Source organism: Oryctolagus cuniculus, chromosome 5 (genome assembly GCF_051225735.1).
Source record: "Oryctolagus cuniculus isolate XC-2025 breed Fujian yellow rabbit chromosome 5, ASM5122573v1, whole genome shotgun sequence".
NCBI lineage: Eukaryota > Metazoa > Chordata > Mammalia > Lagomorpha > Leporidae > Oryctolagus > Oryctolagus cuniculus.
In genome coordinates, this window is record NC_142871.1 from 88,227,936 (window position 1) to 88,249,408 (window position 21,473).

The 21,473-nt window shown below is 40.4% G+C and overlaps 2 protein-coding genes across 5 annotated transcripts in view; both read right to left on the bottom strand.

The window, feature by feature from the left end:
• The window catches only part of MRAP2 (melanocortin 2 receptor accessory protein 2), a 150,208-nt gene that overhangs the window by 117,687 nt on the left and 11,048 nt on the right, over positions 1-21,473 (bottom strand). The window lies entirely within an intron of this gene.
• The window catches only part of CYB5R4 (cytochrome b5 reductase 4), a 189,966-nt gene that overhangs the window by 46,012 nt on the left and 122,481 nt on the right, over positions 1-21,473 (bottom strand). For 3 of the 4 annotated variants that reach the window (XM_089332946.1, XM_070073823.2, XM_008263159.5), the window contains one exon: positions 18,275-18,868. The exons of the other annotated variant lie outside the window; for it this stretch is intronic. In XM_089332946.1, coding sequence (XP_089189072.1) covers positions 18,814-18,868 — 55 coding nt within the window. In that variant the 3' untranslated portion in view covers positions 18,275-18,813. Of the gene's footprint in view, positions 1-18,274; positions 18,869-21,473 lie in introns of those variants that run through there. 4 annotated transcript variants of the gene reach the window in all.

The following is a 21,473-nucleotide window of genomic DNA, read 5'->3' on the forward strand; positions in this document are numbered from 1 at the left end:
AACTGAGCACCAAAGGGGAAACTTGTTGAAGTGAAATGGACACTATGAGAAACAGTGACCTGATCAGCTCTTGTCCTGACTGTTGATGTACAATGTAATACTTTATTCCTTTTAGTATTTTTTTTTTGTTCTAGTACTATTGGTTGAACTCTGTAATTAACACACAATTATTCTTAGATGTTTAAATTTTAACTGAAAAGTGATATCTGTTGGGAATCTGGAAAACATTATGCTGAACGAAATAAGCCAGTCCCAAAGGGACAAATACCATATGTTCTCCCTGATCGGTGACAACTAACTGAGCACCAAAAAGGAAACCTGTTGAAGTGAAATGAACACTATGAGAGCAGTGACTTGATCAGCCCTTGCCCTGACCGTTGATGAACAACTTAATACGTTATCCCTCTTAGTATTTTTTTTTTGTTTATTTTTCTACTTAATACTTTTGGTTGAATACTGTAATCAATACACAGTTATTCTCAAGTGTTGAAACTTAACTGAAAAGTGATTGCTGTTAAATATAAGAGTGGGAGTAAGAGAGGGAAGAGATGTGCAATTAGGGACATGCTCAAGCTGACTTACCTCAAACGGTAGAGTTAGAAACATACCAGGGGATTCCAATTCAATCCCATCAAGGTGGTATGTACCAATGCCATCTCACTTGTCCTGGTAATCAATTTCTGTTCACAATTGATCATAATGATAGGACTAAGAGCCAAAGGGATCACATAAACAAGAATAGTGTCTGCAAATAGTAGCTGATAGAATCAAAAAGGGAGAGAACGATCCAACATGGGAAGTGAGATACACAGCAGACCCATAGAATGGCAGATGTCCTAAACAGCACTCTGGCCTCAGAATCAGCCCTTAAGGCATGCGGATCTGGCTGAAAAGCCCATGAGAGTATTACAGGCATGGAAAGCCAAAACACTCTGGCAAAAAACAAACAAAAACAAAAACAAACAAAACAAAACAAAACAAACCTACATGAAAGATCTTTGCAAGTGAGATCCCAGTGAAAAGAATAGGTCATCAAAGAAGGAGGTACCTTTCTCTGAAGGGAGGAGAGAACTTCCACTTTGACTACGACCTTGTCTGAATATGATCAGAGTCGGTGAATTCATGGGGCTTCCATAGCCTTGGCAGCTCATGAAAAGAGCCTAGGGTGATTACTGAGGCCATAAACAAGAGTGTCAATTTGTTAAGTCAACAACAGGAGTCACTGTGCACTTACTCCTCATGTAGGATCTCTGTCCTTAATGTGCTGTACATTGAGATTTAATGCTATAACTAGTACTCAAACAGTATTTTTCACTTTGTGTTTCTATGTGGGTGCAAACTGTTGAAATCTTTACTTAATATATGCTAAACTGATCTTCTGTATATAAAGAGAATTGAAAATGATTCTTGATGTGAATGGAAGGTGGAAGGGAGAGGGAAAGGGGAGGGTTGCGGGTGGGAGGGAAGTTATGGGGAGGGAGCCATTGTAAACCATAAGCTGTACTTTGGAAATTTATATTCATTAAATAAAAGTTAAAAAAAAAGAAAAAAATTTAAACACATAATGGCTATTTTTAATTAAAAAGTAATAATTACAACCCAACTGAATTATCCCAAGAATACAAGCATCTATATTTTATTTATTATCATATTGGTTGATTAGAAGAGGATCATAAGATCATCAGGGGGCTGGCTCTATGGCACAGTGGGTTAAAGCCCTGGCCTGCAGTGCCGGCATCCCATATGGCACCCGGTCAAGTCCAGGCTGCTCCACTTCCAATCTATCTCTATGCTATGGCCTGGGAAAGCAGCAGAGGATGGCTCAAGCCCTTGAACCCCTGCTCCCACATAGGAGACCTGGAAGAAGCTCCTGGCTCCTGGCTTCGAATTGGCTCCACTCTGGCCGTTGTAGCCATTTGGGGAGTGAACCAGCAGATGGAAGACCTCTCTCTCTGACTCTACCTCTCTCTGTAACTCTTTCTTTCAAATAAATGAAATTTTTTAAAAATAAAAAATTTAAAAAAGATCATAATAGCAAATAAAAATTATTTTTTAAAATAAATTGATGATTCAGAACACATAGCACTTTTTTTTGCGAATTATGCAGGAAATGCCCTCTTTCTACATGTGTGTATATGTGCATTATTTTCTGTTGCAACTCAAAAATTTGTTTTATAACCATTAAAGTTGTGATGTTCAATTTGCAAAGGATTCACTGTATAATAGGCTTCATGATAAGTTCTGTGCACCTATGTGCGTGTAAATTCCCTAGGGTTGGAGAGGAAGCTGATTTGCAATATTTACCCATCCCTGTAGTATAAAAATTCCCACCATGACTGATACACACTACAATGTGTTTAATAATCAGCTCACAAATTCTTCAATATTTAATAACAGCCCCTCCTGAATGGGTATGAGGCAACTCCAACAGACCACTGTTTCCAGCATAACAGGTTATCCACTTGAAAAAAATAACAGACCTCCACAGCAAACCATGCATGAAAATTAATTCCAGGTGAATTAAATTCTGAAATGTGGAAGAAAATATAGATGTGACTGTGAAATGTGAAATTTTAAAAACAAAGCAAGACAAAAAGCCAAAACCTTATTTATTTATTTATTTATTTTTTGACTCCTGGGTAGGAAAGGATTCTAAAATGATATGAAAAACACAAGCCACAAAAGAAAAGCTTGATACATCGAATTAGTATGTTAACCATAAACACTGCTGAGCCTTAAAATACATCTTTTAAAAAAGAAAAGCAAGCTATACAAGACCAGGATAAAATATTTGCAGCTACATATTCAAACAATTGAAAGGATTTCTGTAAGTCAATAAGAAAAATGTGATCCAAGAGAAAAACAAAGACAAGTGCGCTTAGTTTACACAAGAGAAGGTCTAAATGGTAAAATAAAGACGGGAGGGAGAGAGGCAGGGAGGAAAAGAAAAACGGTTCAGCCTCACTTGTGTTAGATGTAGGGGATGTTCGGATTTGAGTTCTCACTTGGTTGCAATTGAACACAGAGACTTTGGAAACCCCAAAGGGAAGGCTACCAAGAGCTTGGTGGGAACTCACAGGCCACAATGAAAAGGAAGGAGATGAACAGACGAAGTTTCTAGAATCAGGGGCTGGGCCAGTCCAGTGGGCACTGCCTAGGGGAGGACCATCCAGCAGGAGTACCCAGACAGGCCTTGTGCAACAGGAGCTGAGACCATGAAGGAGCAAAACGCTGCCAGAGGACTCACAGCAGAGTGGACAGGGAGAAAGGCTCTGGCCTACCTCCTCCAATCTCCCAGCAGTGCTTCTAGTGAGCTGCATGTAAATGGGCAAAGGGCCCTGGGAAATGCGTTTGTAGGGATCGGGTTGCTCCAGGATGGAGCAGGGGAAAGGCAGAGAGAGCGCCTCAGAGACAAACGCCCACCTCATCAGGAAAATGCAAATTAAAGCGACACTGAGGCCATCTCGTGCATTAGAGCTGGAATATTTCTAAAGTCAAATGATAAAAATTAAGGATATGGTTTATGAGAATTCTCACACACTGTACTGAGCAGGCAAATTGACAGCTTGGCCAACTGTGAAAATAGGATTGTTGGATCACGATCCAACATGGGACGTGAGATACGCAGCAGACCCATAGAATGGCAGATGTCCTAAACAGCACTCTGGCCTCAGAATCAGCCCTTAAGGCATGCGGATCTGGCTGAAAAGCCCATGAGAGTATTTCAGGCATGGAAAGCCAAGACACTCTAGGGGAAAAAAAAAAAACAAAACTAAATCAAAGATCTCCGTGAGTGAGATCCCAGTGGAAAGAACAGGTTATCAAAGAAGGAGGTACTTTTCTCTGAAGGGAGGAAAGAACTTCCACTTTGACCATGGCCTTGTCTAAAAATTATCAGAGTCAGTGAACTCAGGGGGCTTCCATAGCCTTGGCAGCTCATGAAAAGAGCCTAGGGTGATTACTGAGGCCATAAACAAGAGTGTCAATTTGTTAAGTCAACAACAGGAGTCACTGTGCACTTACTCCTCATGTAGGATCTGTCCTTAGTGTGCTGTACATTGAGATTTAATGCTATAACTAGTACTCAAACAGTATTTTTCACTTTATGTTTCTGTGTGGGAGCAAACTGTTGAAATCTTTTCTTAATGTATGCTAAACTGATCTTCTGTATATAAAGAGAAACGAAAATGAATCTTGATGTGAATGGAAGGGGAGAGGGACTGGGAAAGGGGAGGGTTGCGGGTGGGAGGGACATTATGGGGGGGAAGCCATTGTAATCCATAAGCTGTACTTCAGAAATTTATATTCATTAAATAAAAGTTTAAAAAAAAAAAGAAAATAGGATTGTTTTCCCCTAGTAAACTGAGGATGCACATACCTTATGTGACTAGAAATTCCTGAGGAAATCCTCACTGGTACTCACAAGGTAACATGTAAAACAGTATTACCATTTGGGGATGGAGAAAAATTGCAAAAATTCAAATGCCCATCAATAGGAAAATGATTTTTAAAAATATATTACATATTCATAAAATAATGGAACACTATTAAAATGGATAGTGTCACATGTATCAACATAAATTAATCCCCAAAGCATTCCATTCAAACAAAACAAGTGTCGGAAGACCCCAAACAGTATCAGTCATATAACATTTAAGAACATAAACGACAATTCTGTATTTTGTATGGAGTTATGCTTTATGAATATGAACATATGAGGGGTATTCAAAAAGTTCAAAAAGTTCATGTAAAATTCCTGTTATGAAAAATTCTACATTGATTTCAAAATTTATGCACCAAAATAAACTTACCTTTAATTCCATTTTCCCATAAACATTGTATTCAAATATAAAGACATGCATGGGAATGATAAATACAAAGCTTAAGGTAATAATAACCCTGGGAGTGGCTTGGAGGGGAACAGGATCACAGAGGACTCTGCAGGAGTCTTCAACAAAAATTTTAAACGCTTTGTTTCTCAAGCTGGGTGAGTAACAGTTTCTGTTCATGGCAATTTCTCCCTCTGTTTTTGCAGGTCTGAAATCATTGCTTTTTATTAAAAAGATAAGGAAGGCCTTGCATCAAATTACTCTATTATTGAACTAAAAATATCAACCCTGTTTGTCAAATCACTGAAATGCATTTTATAAGATCTCATACCACACGGCTGGCGTAAGTGATAACGTGGGCTTATAAATCGTCCTTTAATTAATCATTCCCTATGTTTCTGAATTTACAAATAACTCCAGTTTTCATACAAAAAGCTCAACTTGTTTGTTTCATACTGAGATAGTATCAGGCTAATATTTATGAAGCATCTCGTCTGTGCCAGACACTAATCATCCCATTGTGTACCTATGAGAATCACCTAGCACCAAGGGATTTAAAGCAACTTCCAAAGCCACCCGGTTTATAGAGAACACAGCTGGTTCCAGAGCCTTCTCCAAACTCTCCCCTTTGACATTCTCAGGACAGCTGATATTTTTCCTCTTCCCACTATTTTAAAACAAGTAGAGTGCAATTGGCAGTACCTAGACCTGACCACAAGGTGGAGCGTTCAAATTTTGTGCACTGGGAAACAAAATTCAGATTGCTTGCTGTGAGAGGGGAGGCACCTTGCAGGATCCCCCCACCGGCTCTGAGGGCCTGCAGCAGCTCCTTCCAGCTGTGTCACCCCAGGCAAGTTCATCAGATTGGCTGAATTCCACCTGGCTCTACCGCTCTGTGACTTGTGACAGAGTTTCCTTAAGCATCATGAGTAAACAAAAGATAAGAATACCCATTTCTTCATGTTGGTCTGAGGCAGTTAAATGGAAGCCTGTAGAAAGCTCTTGCACAATGCCTGGTCCACAACCTGTGTGAAAGCACTGGTCACTTAGAGGAACTAATGATACCCCTCTCTCTGCAGCTCCGCCCTCATGTAGAAATGGATTGTGTTCCCCACACAAGTGTTCACACCATAGAAATCAGCATGTTCTACAAATCAGGTGTGTTGTTTGAGGGTCTGTTGTTACCATGTGCCAGCATATCACCAAAGGGTTGTTGGAAGTTGTCTGGCTCACTGAAAAGCACTGCAGAAATGTGTGCCATTGGTATTTATGATTTCCTGGCCAAGAGAACAAAAAGTGGAACTTTGGGGAGTGAAAACACCTCCGTAATATGCTGCTCTACATTGCACAGAACACCTGACTCACCCACTGCGGCTCAAGGAACGAGTAGCTTTCCCAGAGTCTGTTGAGGAGCATGGGGCAGAGTGCCAGGGCTGGGGGTGAAGGGGCTGGGGGTGTCTTCTGTGTTATTTTGGGGTCTGTGCTATGCTTTCCTAAACCACTTCCAGTACAGGAAACGCTACCTTTGCCATTTCCCAACTAGGGGTGAGGGAGAATGCATCTTCTTCTGGTGGTTTATCTGGCAGAATTCCTACCCCACAGAAGGATTAGAATAATGAATTCAATTTATTAAAATATAAGTATATGTAATAAACACTGGGGTGGGTGTTTGAATCAATGGTGAAGCTGCTGCATCCTATACTGGAGCACCAGGGTTCAAGCCCCAGCTCTGCTTCAGATTCCAGCTTCCTGCTAACGTGTACTCTGCAGGTGATGACTCAGGCATCTGGGCCCTGCCACATAAACTGGAGACCTGGAGTGAGTTTCTGTTCCTGGATTTGGCCTGGCCAAGCCCCAGCTATTGTGGGGATTTGGGGGATTGAACCAATGGATGAGAGCATGCTCCCTGTTTTTCTCTTTGCCTTTCTAAATAAATAAATGGTTTTAAAATGCCACACTTAATATATGAAATGTGATAATAACAACTTAAATGTTGTGAAATTATTTCCTGTATTTTTTCCTCAAGAATCTGACTATTCTTAGAATTGCTTGTGACAATTCTTGCATAAATAAAATATTAACTTGCTCAAAAAGTGCATTTTACAAAACAATTCAAAAGCCTTTTCCTTTGGATGAGTTTAAAGAACAATTGCAGAGCACAGATAGCTGCCTCTCTCAGCATGTGCTCGATGAGAGGACATAGAATTGTAAGGACATCTACATAGTTGCTTCAACAATAGCTACTAAAAACACTCCCCTTTCTGTTGTAATCACCAAGGACTAGGAGAGCTAATTAGAAAATTCCAAGTCAGAGCATAAGCTCTTCAAATACAAGAAGGAAAGGTGCCAGCTCATTTTCCAATTTCCCTTCAAATGCCCAGTTGCTACAAAGCAAGGGACAGAAAGTTCTAGGAGATGTCCGCAGCTTGTTCCCCCTAACAAAGCCTCTGGGTTTGTGCCATAGTGGCCACACAGTTATGACCTTCATTCACTAATATGTGTTTCACTGAAGTAAAACTGAAGGGGTCTCCTCCTGGCCCTATTTATCATTACTCCTGCCGCACAGGCCTAGCCCCTGCCAATTAGATGTTTCTTCTTTGCCTTCCATTCACTCACACATCAGCTACAAAGCTGCCACCTGCATTGTTGTTTATTTTATATTTTCATTTTGGTCAAAACTAAGTTGGCTTATGTCTCTAAGTTTATTATAAGAGTATCCTATATTCTAATAATTATTCTAATACTTCTTATAATAAACTTACAGATATAAGGACAAGTATGATTTGCTGTCACAAACTGAAATATTCACAAAACATATGTGGCAATAGACATATTCAGGATATATAAAGAACACTTAAAATTCAATGATAATAATAATAATAATAATAACAGTAATAAGACAAGCAACCCGAGCATAAGATTAAACAGACATCCTAACAAAGACAAAACACTAATAGCCAATAAGCACAGAAAATACGTTCAATGTCGGTAGCTGCCAGAGAAGTGCAAATTAAAACCACAATGTGATAGCACTACACACTAAAATTGAAAAGATTAATCAATTCAAAGTTTGTGGAGATGTGGAATAACTGAAAGTCTCATACAACGCCAATAGGAATGATTCAGTCATTTTAAAGAAAAGTTAGAAGTTGCTTAAAACTTAAACATACAGTTACTATAGGCCACAAAAATTATACTTCCTGCTATTTAGCCAAAAGAAATGAAAATATATGTCCACATAAAGACCTGGACATGGGTTCTCTTAGCATCTTTAATCAGAATAGCCTCAAATTGGAAACAACTCAATGTCCATTGGCAATTGAATGAATGAATAATTGTATATTGATACATTCAGACAGTACTAAAAGGAACTTTTAACTAATATGAAATATGTAGCTAATAGTTATAAACATATAACTACTGATATATGCAACAATACTGATGCAACTTCAAAGCATAATTCAGAGCAAAACAAGTCAGACACAACACTCTGTTTCTGAATACCTTTCTGCAAAGGTTTCCATGTAAACAACTGGACATTTCCAGTACTAGCTTATAACTGAATCCATCTTTCAAAGTGGGAAAAGCCCTGAATTATTAGATGAATAAATGCAGTTTTGTAGAGCAACATTGATTGCAATATGATTACAAGAAAAGGGCAACAAAATGTTATCTGCCATTTATGAAGGAAGGGGGCTCAATTTTGCAGCAGCTCCCTCTAGGTGTAGCTGGTTTTAAAGTGCACCTCTCCGCTAATTTTCTGCCTCTTCCCCATTGCTCTTGCCTGCCTCCCCCAATGACAATGCTTCTGTTGTGTGGTTAAACCAACAAGAAGAAAGTAGTCAACTGCTCGTGTAAACTGGTAACCTGATCAAAATTTGAACATGAGCCCCGAGAAGCCCAGACATTTGGATGGTTCATTTCCATGTTGTATATTGATTCCAGCTGAGGTCCACTGCACATAATTCAAAATCAGCGATTAGAAAGCAGAAACTTGTTATTTACCTTCTGTATGGTGCTCAGTATTGACACTACTCGTACTACAGGGAAGGCAAAAAGAAATGTGTTTAGAGAAGAGCATCGTGGTTAAGCCAAGTATTGTTTTATGATGGGTGATTATAAAGGAGGCGAATGAAGTAACTTATAAGAACCTAACCAGGGCCGGCGCCGCGGCTCACTAGGCTAATCCTCCGCCTAGCGGCGCTGGCACACCGGGTTCTAGTCCCGGTTGGGGCGCCGGATTCTGTCCCGGTTGCCCCTCTTCCAGGCCAGCTCTCTGCTGTGGCCAGAGAGTGCAGTGGAGGCTGGCCCAGGTGCTTGGGCCCTGCACCCCATGGGAGACCAGGAAAAGCACCTGGCTCCTGGCTCCTGCCATTGGATCAGCGCGGTGCGCCGGCCGCAGCGCGCTGGCCGCGGCGGCCATTGGAGGGTGAACCAACGGCAAAGGAAGACCTTTCTCTCTGTCTCTCTCTCTCACTGTCCACTCTGCCTGTCAAAAAAAAAAAAAAAAAAAAAAAAAAAAAAAAAAAAAAAGAACCTAACCAGGGGCCAGTGCTGTGGTGTAGTAGGCTGAGCCTCCGCTTGCGGCGCCAGCATCCCAAATGGGTGCCGGTTCCAGTCCCAGCTGCTCCTCTTCCCATCCAGCTCTCTGCTATGGCCTGGGAAAGCAGTAGAAGATGGCCCAACTCCTTGGGCCCCTGCACCCACGTGGGTGACCTGGAAGAAGCTCCTGGCTTCGGGCTTCAGATCAGCTCAGCTCTGGCCATTGCAGTCATTTGGGAGTGAACCAGCGATGGAAGTCCTCTTTCTGCTCTCCCTCTCTCTATAATTCTGCCTCTGAAATACATAAATAAATAATCTAAAAAAAGAAAAAAGCCTACCTAAAGAACTGGGGCCTGAGTGGGTTTATCCTGACCCCATAGTACCTGCATCTTTCTGTTGGGCACTGTGGTCTGGAGAGTAAATATGACCAACCACTGGGTAGGAGCCAAAGACACAGAACTGAAATTATTCCACAAATTAAGATCTCAGGTTCTTTCTCTTGTTGTAGACCTCATTAATTTTTCCTGTTCAGGAAAAGGCTCTAAATCATCTCCTAGCATTATTTGAATTTTTTTAAGAAACCGATTATTCCCTATTGAAATAAAAGCAGATAAACGGTACTAATCTCTAAGGCAAGAGATTAGGTTGTGGTAATGTCTCCTGCTAAATGTGTTTGTTTTCTTACCCTTGTTTGAAAAAAAATTAAATGTATGAACACTTGGTACTCATTTACCATTAGCTAACATATGCATAATTTTTCTAAAATATGTTAGTAATTCATCTAAAGTAACTGTTTTTGTATAGACTTCAGAAAAATTCACAAATCTTTTTCTATATTCTTTACATATTTCCATCTTTTTCCATGATTACAATCACATTATATATATAGTTTAGAGTCTGATTTTTTCACTTAATATCATAGTGGACATATTTTTAAATAGTTCATAAGTATTATTTAATGTACATAAAGTATTACAGTAAGTGACTATACTAACTTAATTATTCCCTGCTTCCTGTAAACTTCCCATACAAACTTCAGTATTGTATGTAATCTAAATTGTAGCTTTATAATGTAACAATAGTGAAGTCAGGTTTTTTTCCCTCCAGTGTTTTGTGCTAATGCCTTGGATAAAATCCCCAAATAGCCAAGGAGTGAGAAAAGTTTGAGTGCATACTGACAGGGGGCTTTTTCAAAAAAACATAGCAGTGTACCAAGGAGCCTGGCAAATGGTTGACTCACTGCACTCTTGCCAGTATTGAGAATAACTTTGAGACTAGGGCTAATTTTATTGCAAGCAAAAAAAAAAAAAATCTTGTTTACAGTTGCATTGCTTTTCCTAATCTACTAATATTGACCAAGGCCAATTTTCATATTTGCATCTGATGTCCACAGAAGAACTGTCTCAGATATTCCTTGATTTGTTAATTACTTATGAAAAGTACTTATACACTATGGCTTTTGCAGTCTGAAATTCTTAATCTTGGTTCATCGGCTTCTCTGGTGTTCTTTCAAGTAATTTTTTTCAAGATAGCTAGTATGTTTCCTGAGCCTTTGTGAATCTGAGAATTGCTCATTTCTGTTCCTTAAAAATGAAAAAAAAGCAACACTTTGTTGCTTTTTTCTCTTAAATCTCATTGCTTTTATGATAGCTAATATTTGATACTGCGAAAGTTTCCAGGCCTATTTCATCTCATTCCATTCTTCTTGCTCCTGTTTAAGGAGGCTATGCCTTCCTGCATGCCACTGAGAATGTCAAACTTTTTTGGTAATCTTTTTCTGGCTCCTGTCATAAATTATTGTCATGGCTTTGCTCTTCCTTGTGAATCTTTAGAATGACATTACTCTTTTTCCTACCTTTCTGCATTACTCTAAGTTCTATATTGGATTTTAAATTAAAAATTACATTTGCTGGCGCCACAGCTCACTAGGCTAACCCTCTGCCTGTGGCGATGGCACCCTGGTTCTAGTCCCGGTCGGGGCGCTGGATTCTGTCCCGGTTGCCCCTCTTCCAGGCCAGCTCTCTGCTGTGGCCTGGGAAGGTGTGGAGGATGGCCGAGGACTTGGGCCCTGCACCCGCATGGGAGACCAGGAGGAAGCACCTGCCTCCTGGCTTTGGATTGGCATGGCACACCAGCCACAAAACGCCAGCTGTGGCGGCCACTTGGGAGGTGAACCAATGGAAAAGGAAAACCTTTCTCTGTCTGTCTCTCTCTCTCACTAACTCTCCCTATCCGAAAAAATTATATTTATTTTGACTTTATTTGAAAGGCAGGGAGAGAGTGAGAGAGAGAGAGAGACAAATGAATCTTCCACCCATTGGTTCATTCCCCCAAACACCAGCAACAGCTAAGGGCGGCCTAGCTGAAGCCAGGGGCCAGGAACTCCATCAGTCTCCCATGTGGGAGCTATAACCTACTGTCTTGCAAGGTGAGCGTTAGCAGTGGAGGAAATAAGGTTCAAACCAACACTCCAATATGGGATGTTGGTGTCCCAAGTTGTGTTAGTCACTAAGGCAAATGCCTACCCCCTATACTGGAATTTTAAAGCTTATTCAATTTTGAATGAGAAGGCACCTGCTTAGATCTGGTGCTTGTCAACAGACATGGTATATGAACTGTCTTAGGCACTATTCTTTCATTGCCTGTTAGGGAGCTGCTGTATTTCCTTCACAGCTTTGTATCTAGATGGTTCCTGCACACATTTCTCACAATTTGCAGTGTTTACTTGGGTTTCTTGCAGTTCAGCTCAAATTATGAGATCGGGTTTTCTCCCAGGCTTGGTTTCCCAACACTGAGCACCATAGACGTTGTTAAGCCCTAACATATACTACCAGGTACCTCACAGAACTTGGCCTTGGGGAACATAATATAGCATGCACTTTGTCCCTGGTAAGTCTCCCCCTGGTTCATACACAATCATTTCTTGGAGGTAACAATCTTCATGAGTACCGTGAATACCAGTGGGTAAGAAAGAAACAGAATGGAATGCTTCAAACAGCTAATCTCATAAAGAGCAGTAATTGCCAAGTTTTCTCCTTCAGGTTGGAACCACGAGGGAGGCAGCACTGTGGACCCTTGGCTACATTTTATAGCCAGTTCTTTAAGATTTTTAGTTAGTGAAATTTTTTCTCAAACCAAGTAATAGTTTGATCAGAGCTAGTTTCACTAAAATATTTTTTGTTCTTCCTTTCCTTCCTCCCTCCCCTCCTGTCTCTTTCCTCCCATTTTTTCTTTATTATTTATTTGAGAGGCAGAATTGAGAGAGAGAAAGAGGTCCATTCACTGGTTCACTCCCCAGATGGCTGCAATGGCTGAAGCTGGGCTGAGCCGAAGCCAGGAGCCAGTTTCTTGGGCCATCTTTCACTGCTTTCACAGGGCATTAACAGAGCTGGATCAAAGTGGAGCAGCCGGGACTTGAACCGGCACCCATATGGGATGCTGCAGGCAGAACCTTAGCCTACTACAACACAGAGCCAGACAGAGGGAGAGACAGATATCTTACATTTGCTGGTTCACTCCCCAAATGACCGCAATGGCCAGCTGAAGCCAGGAGCTCCATCCGAGTATTCCACATGAGTAACAGAGACCCAAGTACTTGGACTATCTTCTGCTGCTTTCCCAGGTGCACCAGCAAGGAGCTGGATGGGATGCTGACATTACGAGGGGTGGCTAAATCTGCCGTGCTGTGATGCCAGTTCTTATTTTAAAAAATTTTTGACTAACATATAACATGGTACAGTGCAATATAGTTTAGCACATAGAGAGAGCCTAAGACAGTTACCTTTTCTGTTTGTTTATCTCTGCTTTGTTTGGCACTTACGAGCTTCTCTTCCAGGTCATTATAGAGTTTGTAATACATCATTGTAAACTGCAGTCACACCCTGTGCTGTGAAACAGCAGAACCTGGTACTTCTGTCTGTATTTTGGTACCTGTTGTCCAATCTTCTCTATCCCCTCCTTGCTCTGCCCTTCCCAGCCCTTAGTAATGACTATCCCAAGTTCAGATGGTTTTAAACCACTTCACCCCAAAAGTATTAAAAATGAGACACAGATGCTGAAGATCAGATGACATTAATTCTGTATTTCATATCTTAAGAATAACAAAACTAATACAACCTTTGCTGATGCTACTAAAATAGTTTAAGAACTTTTGCCTGTGCTTTCCCCATTCTCTTCCCATTTTTGATGGTTGCATCATATCTGTACTCATTTTTTAACCCTTAGCCTTACTTTTGATGGTCACCAACAATCCTTTTATTTGTCTTTCTAGTCTTCCTGGTTTTCTAAAGTTTGTTGTTTTGAAGATTCCTTAGGAAAGTATTTTGAAAAGAATATGCCTTCATTTTTTATATTAAGTAATAGTTTGTGCCTTTATATTCACATGTAAATTTTGCTAGATATAAAATCCTTTGCTCACTTTTTTTCCTTGAGTATCTTAAATATGCTACAATGCTTTCTTGCAGCACAAGGCAATGCTGTTCAAGACAGATGACTTGATTTTTTTTTTTTTTTTTTTTGCTTTTAAAGTCATGGGTTTGTTTTTGGTTTTTGTCTGGATGACTAAACATTCTTTTGATTTAGGATTAAATATTTTTATTAGATTTTTTTCCAGTAGTGGGATTTTGGAGTAAATATTCTCAGGTATGCTCTTTGGACACTGACATCACTTTTTGTTTCAAGAATACTTTTTTTTTAAGCATAGTGTTTAGTACTTATACATTTCCCTTCTTTTAATCTTCTTCTACAAGGACTAGTATTATTCATATGTTGAATATTCTTTGTTTTTATTATGTACCACTTCCTCTTTAATCTTAATATATTTTTAAGCTTATATCCTTTTCACTTTTGTCCTAAATTTTATGTAATATTGATTAGCTCTTGTGTTTTTCCTGGCTTACTCTTAATATTTGAAAATACTTATATTTTATTGAAATATAGTTCACATACCATATAATTGACCCAGTTAAAGTGTACAATTCCATGGTTTCTGTATAATCACGGGTATAAGCAACTATAATCATACTTGACATTAGAGCATTCTCTCTTCAAGTAAAACCCTCTGCACCCTTTAGCTATCATTCCTTTTTCTATACCCGATAAAGCAACCATCAGCTACTTTCTGCTTCTATAATTTCTGTTTTACACATTTTACATGAATAATATATGTGGTATTTTATGATTGGCTTCTTTTACTCAGTATAATGTTTTTAAGGCCCACCCAAGTTGTAGCATGTTATCAGTTCCTCAATCCTTTTATGGCTGAATAGTATTCCACTGCGTGGATATCGATAGACATTTGGGTTATTTCCACCTTTTGGCTTTATGAATAATGCTATTCCCAAGAGAAAGCTTCCATTACATGAGTAGAGATTGGGTACCAGAAAGGAACTTCAGTAGGAAGGCAGATATGATTTTGAATTTTAGATAGATCACCCTGGACTTCTGCTGTGAGACCTACCAAACTGGCAACAATGGATGAAGCTGACTTTACAAGAAAACCCAAACTGAAAATACACTAAGAGTTTGGGACTAGATGAACTCTCCCTTTTACAATCTACAAGCTACAGTTCAAACTACTATAGACCATACAGTCTGGTTCATCTGCCTAAAGGTACAGGTCCATAACTATCAGTAGATTCAGCCCAAAGTTGGTTCAAGATAAGCTTATATGATAAGGAAGGTGAACTGGGACGAGATTGTAGCCAAGTGTTAGCTTCCATAATGAAGTATTTGGGATTTGACAGCTCATCTCATGTCCTCTTACATTAAGGTAAAATTTGAGGGCCCATATCTAAATAAAACATAATCATCTTAACCTTGGACACATTTCTTTGTTTTCTTTATACATTGTGACAGATAGAATGGGATCCTAAAGATGTCAACACCCTAATTTCTGCAGCCTTTGAATGTTAGGTTACAAGGCAAAGGGGACTTTGAAATCTTAACAGTGAGAGACCATTCTGGATATATGAATGGTCCATTCTAATCACAGGTCGTTAAAAGCAGTTAACTTTCTCTGGCTGGGGCAAGAACAATATAGTGGAAGGGAAATTCAGAGAGCTTTAAAGCACAAGAAGGACTCAACCCATCGATGTTGAAGGAGAGTGAGTGTAAGAAGGGATTCAGGCAGTTTCTATCAGCAAAGACTTGCCCCCAGCTGACAGTAAAGAAATGATGAACTGAGTCCTATAACTTCAAGAAACGGAATTCTACCAAGACCTGAACTGGGTTGGAATAACAATCTTCCCTAAAGCCTAAGAGCCAAGCCCAATTGCCAAATTGATTTCAGTCCTACAGAAACTTCCACAGAAGACACAGTTGAGCCACACTGTGCCCAGACTTCTGACCCCGAAACTAGGAGATAATCAATGGTTGTTTTTTAAAGCTACTTAATTTGTAGTAATGTATTCTTGCAGCAACAGAAAATGAACACATACACACACATGTACATTTTTTTTAAAGCAAGCAGATTTGTCAAGCCAAAGGAGTCAGCATAATTCTCTTTCCTCATTGCAAATATGTAGTGTAGGAGTGTTTTGAATTCTTTGCTCAAGAATAATAGTTATAATGTATATTCCATCTGTACCCCCAGAGTATATAGCTGTATTCAGTAGAAGACTCCAAAATCCTTGTACAACATCCTGGAATGATGAATAATCTTTCAATGAGCTCAAGACTATAACAGGAAGACCTATTAACAAGCTCCTGTCTACTAATGCAGTTGAGGAATGATAGGGCAGGGGTGGCTGGTATAGAAATGGATCAGATGGTATATGGAGACAGTAATGTTGATTCCTAATGGTTCCCAAAGCTGATCAGAGGGAAGGCAATCCTAGAAAACCAGACAGAGACAAACTTGGGAAGAAATGATTATGACCAAAGTTTAGTTTGGGCTATGATGAGATTAAAGAGCTTATAGAACATTTAAGTGGTGTCCAAGATGTAACTGGGCATTATAAACTGAAGCTTGGCTGATTTTCAAATTAGAGACTACAATTTGGGGGAATAATTAACATGTTAAATATAGAACTGAGTGAAGATCACCCAGAAGATGCTTATGAGATTTCTTTGGCTTTAAAATACAATAAAAAGGTGGAATGAAGAAAAGATACATACAGAGAGTAATAGAGAGGAGACTCATTTGCTTTTTTTTTTTTTTTTTTTTGACAGGCAGAGTGGACAGTGAGAGAGAGAGAGAGACAGAGAGAAAGGTCTTCCTTTTGCTGTTGGTTCACCCTCCAATGGCCGCCGTGGCCGGCGCGCTGCGGCCGGCGCACTGCGCTGATCCGATGGCAGGAGCCAGGAGCCAGGTGCTTTTCCTGGTCTCCCATGGGGTGCAGGGCCCAAGCACCTGGGTCATCCTCCACTGCACTCCCTGGCCACAGCAGAGGGCTGGCCTGGAAGAGGGGCAACCGGGACAGAATCCGGCGCCCCGACCGGGACTAGAACCCGGTGTGCCGGCGCCGCTAGGCGGAGGATTAGCCTAGTGAGCCACGGCGCCGGCCCTCATTTGCTTTTGGTAACTAGAAAAGGACTGGTGGAAAGAGAAAACAGAATAATAATGAGAAAAGATGACAAAGATGTTGGCTAAGGCAGTTAACTGAGATACTGCTCATGAGTTATAAAGAGGTGATACACGGTCTCTTTTAGAAGGAAAAAACAAGTTGGTAGGGAGGTATGAAGCCAGAGAAAGTTCCTGTTGGCAACCAAGGAGCTCTGCCAGCTCAGGACAACCACAGTCCATTCACCATAATAATGGTTAATGACGGTGAGAGGAAGACTGGTTACAGAAGAGGGAGGCACAAAAAAAAGTGACAGAGTTCAACTCTCCATTTGTATACAAGAAGTTCACAAGCTGAGTATTTTAATTTAAATAATGTTAATATTGTATTACTCTTGAGTAGACTGTTCATTCAGTGAACACCTAGATGTTTACAAAATCATTTACAGAAATGAGATCTCCAGCTACCCTGGATTTCTGTGAAAATACTGCTGGTAAACTGTGTTAAGGTTGAAAAAATCCAAGTTAGGGCACCAGTGCTGTGGCGTAGCGAGTAAAGCCACTGCCTGCAGTGCTGGCATCCCATATGGGTGCTGGTTCAAGTCCTGGTTGCTTCACTTCTGATCCAGCTCTCTGCTATGGCCTGGGAAAGCAGTAGAAAATGGCCCAATTCCTTGGGCCCCTGCACCCACATGGGAGACCCGGAAGAAGCTCCTGGCTTCGGATAGGCTCAGCTCTGGCCATTGTGGCCGATAGGAGAGTGAACCAGTGGATGGAAGATCTCTCTCTGCCTCTTCATTCTGTGTGCAACTCTGTCAAATAAATAAGTAAATCTTTAGAAAAAAAATAATAATCCAATTTAGATTATGCAGTAGCCACCAAGGCATTCAACCCAGTTGCCTCATAAAAAACATGCAGTGATTTTTCTTGATACCTTTTGCTAAATTCTGATTTGAGAAAATATTTGAAGGTTGCACATAGCAGCAGGGAGACAAACTAAGTTGCCCACACACCAGAGCCTAGGAGAGCTCCCTGCTGAACTGCCAGCTGTGGAGAAAGACACCAGACAAAGAAAGAACCATTTAGAACAGAATGTTCCTCAGCTCTCCAGCTGGTCTCGATGGGCTCAAAAAGAATTAAAATTTAACCTGTTCCAAAGCACTAAGTGATTAATTTAGGCCATGGAACCAGATGCAACACTTTCATTCCTTTTCCTAATGCCTTTGGTTTTGACTAAGAATCAATATAACTGCCACATTTCTCTTCATAAGCTCTCTAACATAGCTAGTACAAGGGTGCATGTCTGAAATGTCTCCAGTATCTTTTATACTGTTGCCTTCTTTATTTCCACTTAAGACACTGGCCCAATATTGTTGCATTCAACCGCATTCTGAAACAAAGATTAAAAAACACTTAAGTATAACTTTATTCGCCTCTGCATTAATACCAGATACATACAAACAAATTTTTGGATCACTTAATAAGTTAAAACATTCCATGTTTTAATATCAGTAACCAGGACATAAATGATCATTTCCTGAGTTAACAGTGCAATGTAAAATTGAATTTGTATTGCTAATAAGACATTTTACAGCATAGAAACATGATCGAAGTGATCATTTATTTTATGTCATAAATACCAGTGCTTATTGTACAACAGTAATAAGATTTAAATGGTAAGGAAATTTATGATTCATAACAAAGAATCCTGTATATATTTGTTGCCAAGACCAACTTCTTGTTCAAATATCAGTAGTAAAATAAGTTATGGTACAAAATAAAGCCAAGAAATTACTTATACAGAAGAAAACAGTTGATTTCATTTCAGAAATGGAAGCCTGGATTCTAGTTACCCTTTGCGTATATACAAAAATGTTCTTAAAAAAACCCTAAGCCATCACAAATTTAGGTAAACTAGTTAAGGACAATGACAGGTCTTCATTATGCTGTAAAACTATGGATCTCATCTTTGGAAAAGTTAAGATCATGCAGCAACCTGAAAAACAACAGAAAGCAGAAGTTTCTTAGTGGAAATGTTAAAAAATAAAAAAATAAGATCAAATCATAGTACTTTTTCATTTTGCCTATTTAGCATATATTTTTAAAAATATAATTATCACTACTAAAAAAGATAACTGTTTGAATTTTGAATTTTTTTTGAAGATTTATTTTATTTATTTCAAAAGACAGAGTTACAGAGAGAGGTAAAGACAGAAAGAAAGGTCTTCCATCCACTGGTTTACTCCCCAGATGGCCGCAACAGCCAGAGCTGCGCCGATCCAAAGCCAGGAGCCAGGAGCTTGTTCCGGGTCTCCCACGTGGGTGCAGGGGCCCAAGGACTTGGGCCACCTTCTACTGCTTTCCCAGGCCATAGCAGAGAGCTGGATTGGAAGAGGAGCAGCCGGGTCTCGAACTAGTGCCCATATGGGATGCCGGCGCTTCAGGCCAGGACTTTAACCTGTTGCGCCACAGCGTCAGCCCCTCAAATTTTGAATTTTCAATTGCCTCATAAATGCCATAATTTTAAAAGTAGCTTCTTTGAACCATGATCCAATTTAAGTTTACTCTTGTCATTAGCTGACAATTCTTTTAGGTATCTTCTGATTTACTAGATCATCCCTTTCTTCTCCTGTCCCCTATAATTTGTTGCCAAACAGATTTTTATTTGTTGAGTCTCCCACAGCCCTCATTTTGCTGCATCACCGTGATATTCCTTAATACTGTTTCCATGTCCTCTTCTCATAACTGAATAGTTAGATTTATAGGTTTATTAATTCTTTTTGACAAGACTATGTTATAGGTAGTACTCTTCCACCAGCAAGTGCATATATATGGTTGTCTTTCTTTTTGGATGCTAGCAACCACTGATGCAAGTAAAGATCCATTGGTTTATTAGGGACTGAATTTAGTGATACTCTACTTCTATCACCCTTTCATTCATCAGGTGAGGAATTCTAAATATATGAATGTAACTTCTGTTAATTTATTGTATGGCTATCTTATAGTATGGCTCACATAGAAAAGGCAGAAGAAATGTTTTTTCCCTTTACTCACGAGTTTTCAAAATAAGAACCTGATTCCCCTAGCATTCTATCTTCATTATCTCCCAGTGAAAAGGAAAGGCAGACATACTGTTTAAATCTGATTCAGAGCCGGCGCCGTGGCTCACTAGGCTAATCCTCTGCCTTGCGGCACTGGCACACCGGGTTCTAGGCCCGGTCGGGGTGCCGGATTCTGTCCCAGTTGCCCCTCTTCCAGGCCAGCTCTCTGCTATGGCCAGGGAGTGCAGTGAAGGATGGCCCAAGTCCTTGGGCCCTGCACCCCATGGGAGACCAGGATAAGTACCTGGCTCCTGCCATCGGATCAGTGCGGTGCGCCGGCCACAGCACGCCAGCCGTGCCGGCCATTGGAGGGTGAACCAACAGCAAAGGAAGACCTTTCTCTCTGTCTCTCTCTCTCACTGTCCACTCTGCCTGTCAAAAAAAAAAAAAAATCTGATTCAACTTGGGAAACACTATAGTGACTGAAATTTTTAGAAGTTGCTGTATAATATCCTGCTGAAAATAACTATTTTTTATTTTTTAAAAAATTTTATTTAATTTATTTGAAAAGAAAAGTGACAGAGAGAGAGGCAGAGACTGAGATCTTCCATCCACTGGTTCACTCCCTAAAATGGCTACAATGGCCAAGGGTAGACCAGGCCAATGCCAGGAGCCAGAAACTCCATCATGGCCTCCTACATAGGTGGCAGTGGCCCAAGCACTGTGCTGCTTTCCTAGGCACACTAGCGGGGGGCTGGGTCAGAAGCACAGCAGCAGCCACAGCCAGCTCCACATGGTTCCCTGTGTGTCCTGAAGGGAAAAGCTGTTTCCATAGGAATTTCCACAGCAGCTCCAGGCTGAGAGGATTCCAAGATGTCCAAATAGGGAAAGACACGCAGATTTGACCAGAGAAAGATAACACAAGAAAAGCAGGAGTACATTCCCAGCAGCAAACTGGAGAGAAGTCTGCATTAGATTTTCTATATACAGAATAGGGACATCGTATTTGTGGAAAGTGAGGATACACAGCAGTGAACAGAGAAACCACCAAGACTCTCAAAGCCAAGGGCTGGAGGAGATGCTAGCTTCGAAAGCAAGGTGGGGGCCAACTGTGGCAGCCCATACCACTGGTGATATTGCCTGGGGGAGAAACTTGCAGACCACACTGACTTTGAGTCCTGCCTGGAGCCTTAGCAGGGGGCAGGTACCCAAAGAGTCCAGTGAAAGAAAAGCACATTTCCTCTTCCCTATCCCCCAACAAGGGCACCCAGTGTGTGGCAGGAGAAGACACTATCCTGACACCAGTAGAGGCTGCAGCAGCTCTCATGTGCACAGGACGAGGAGATTTTACAAATGGGAAAAATCCACAGTCCCCACTGATCATTCAACCAGAACAAGTGGGATTTATTCCTGGTATGCAGGTATGGTTCAACATTTACAAATCAATCATTGTAATACATCACATTAACAAACTGAAGAACAAAAACTATATGATTATCTCAATAGATATAGAGAAAGCATTTGATAAAATAAAACACCCTTTCATGATGAAAACAATAA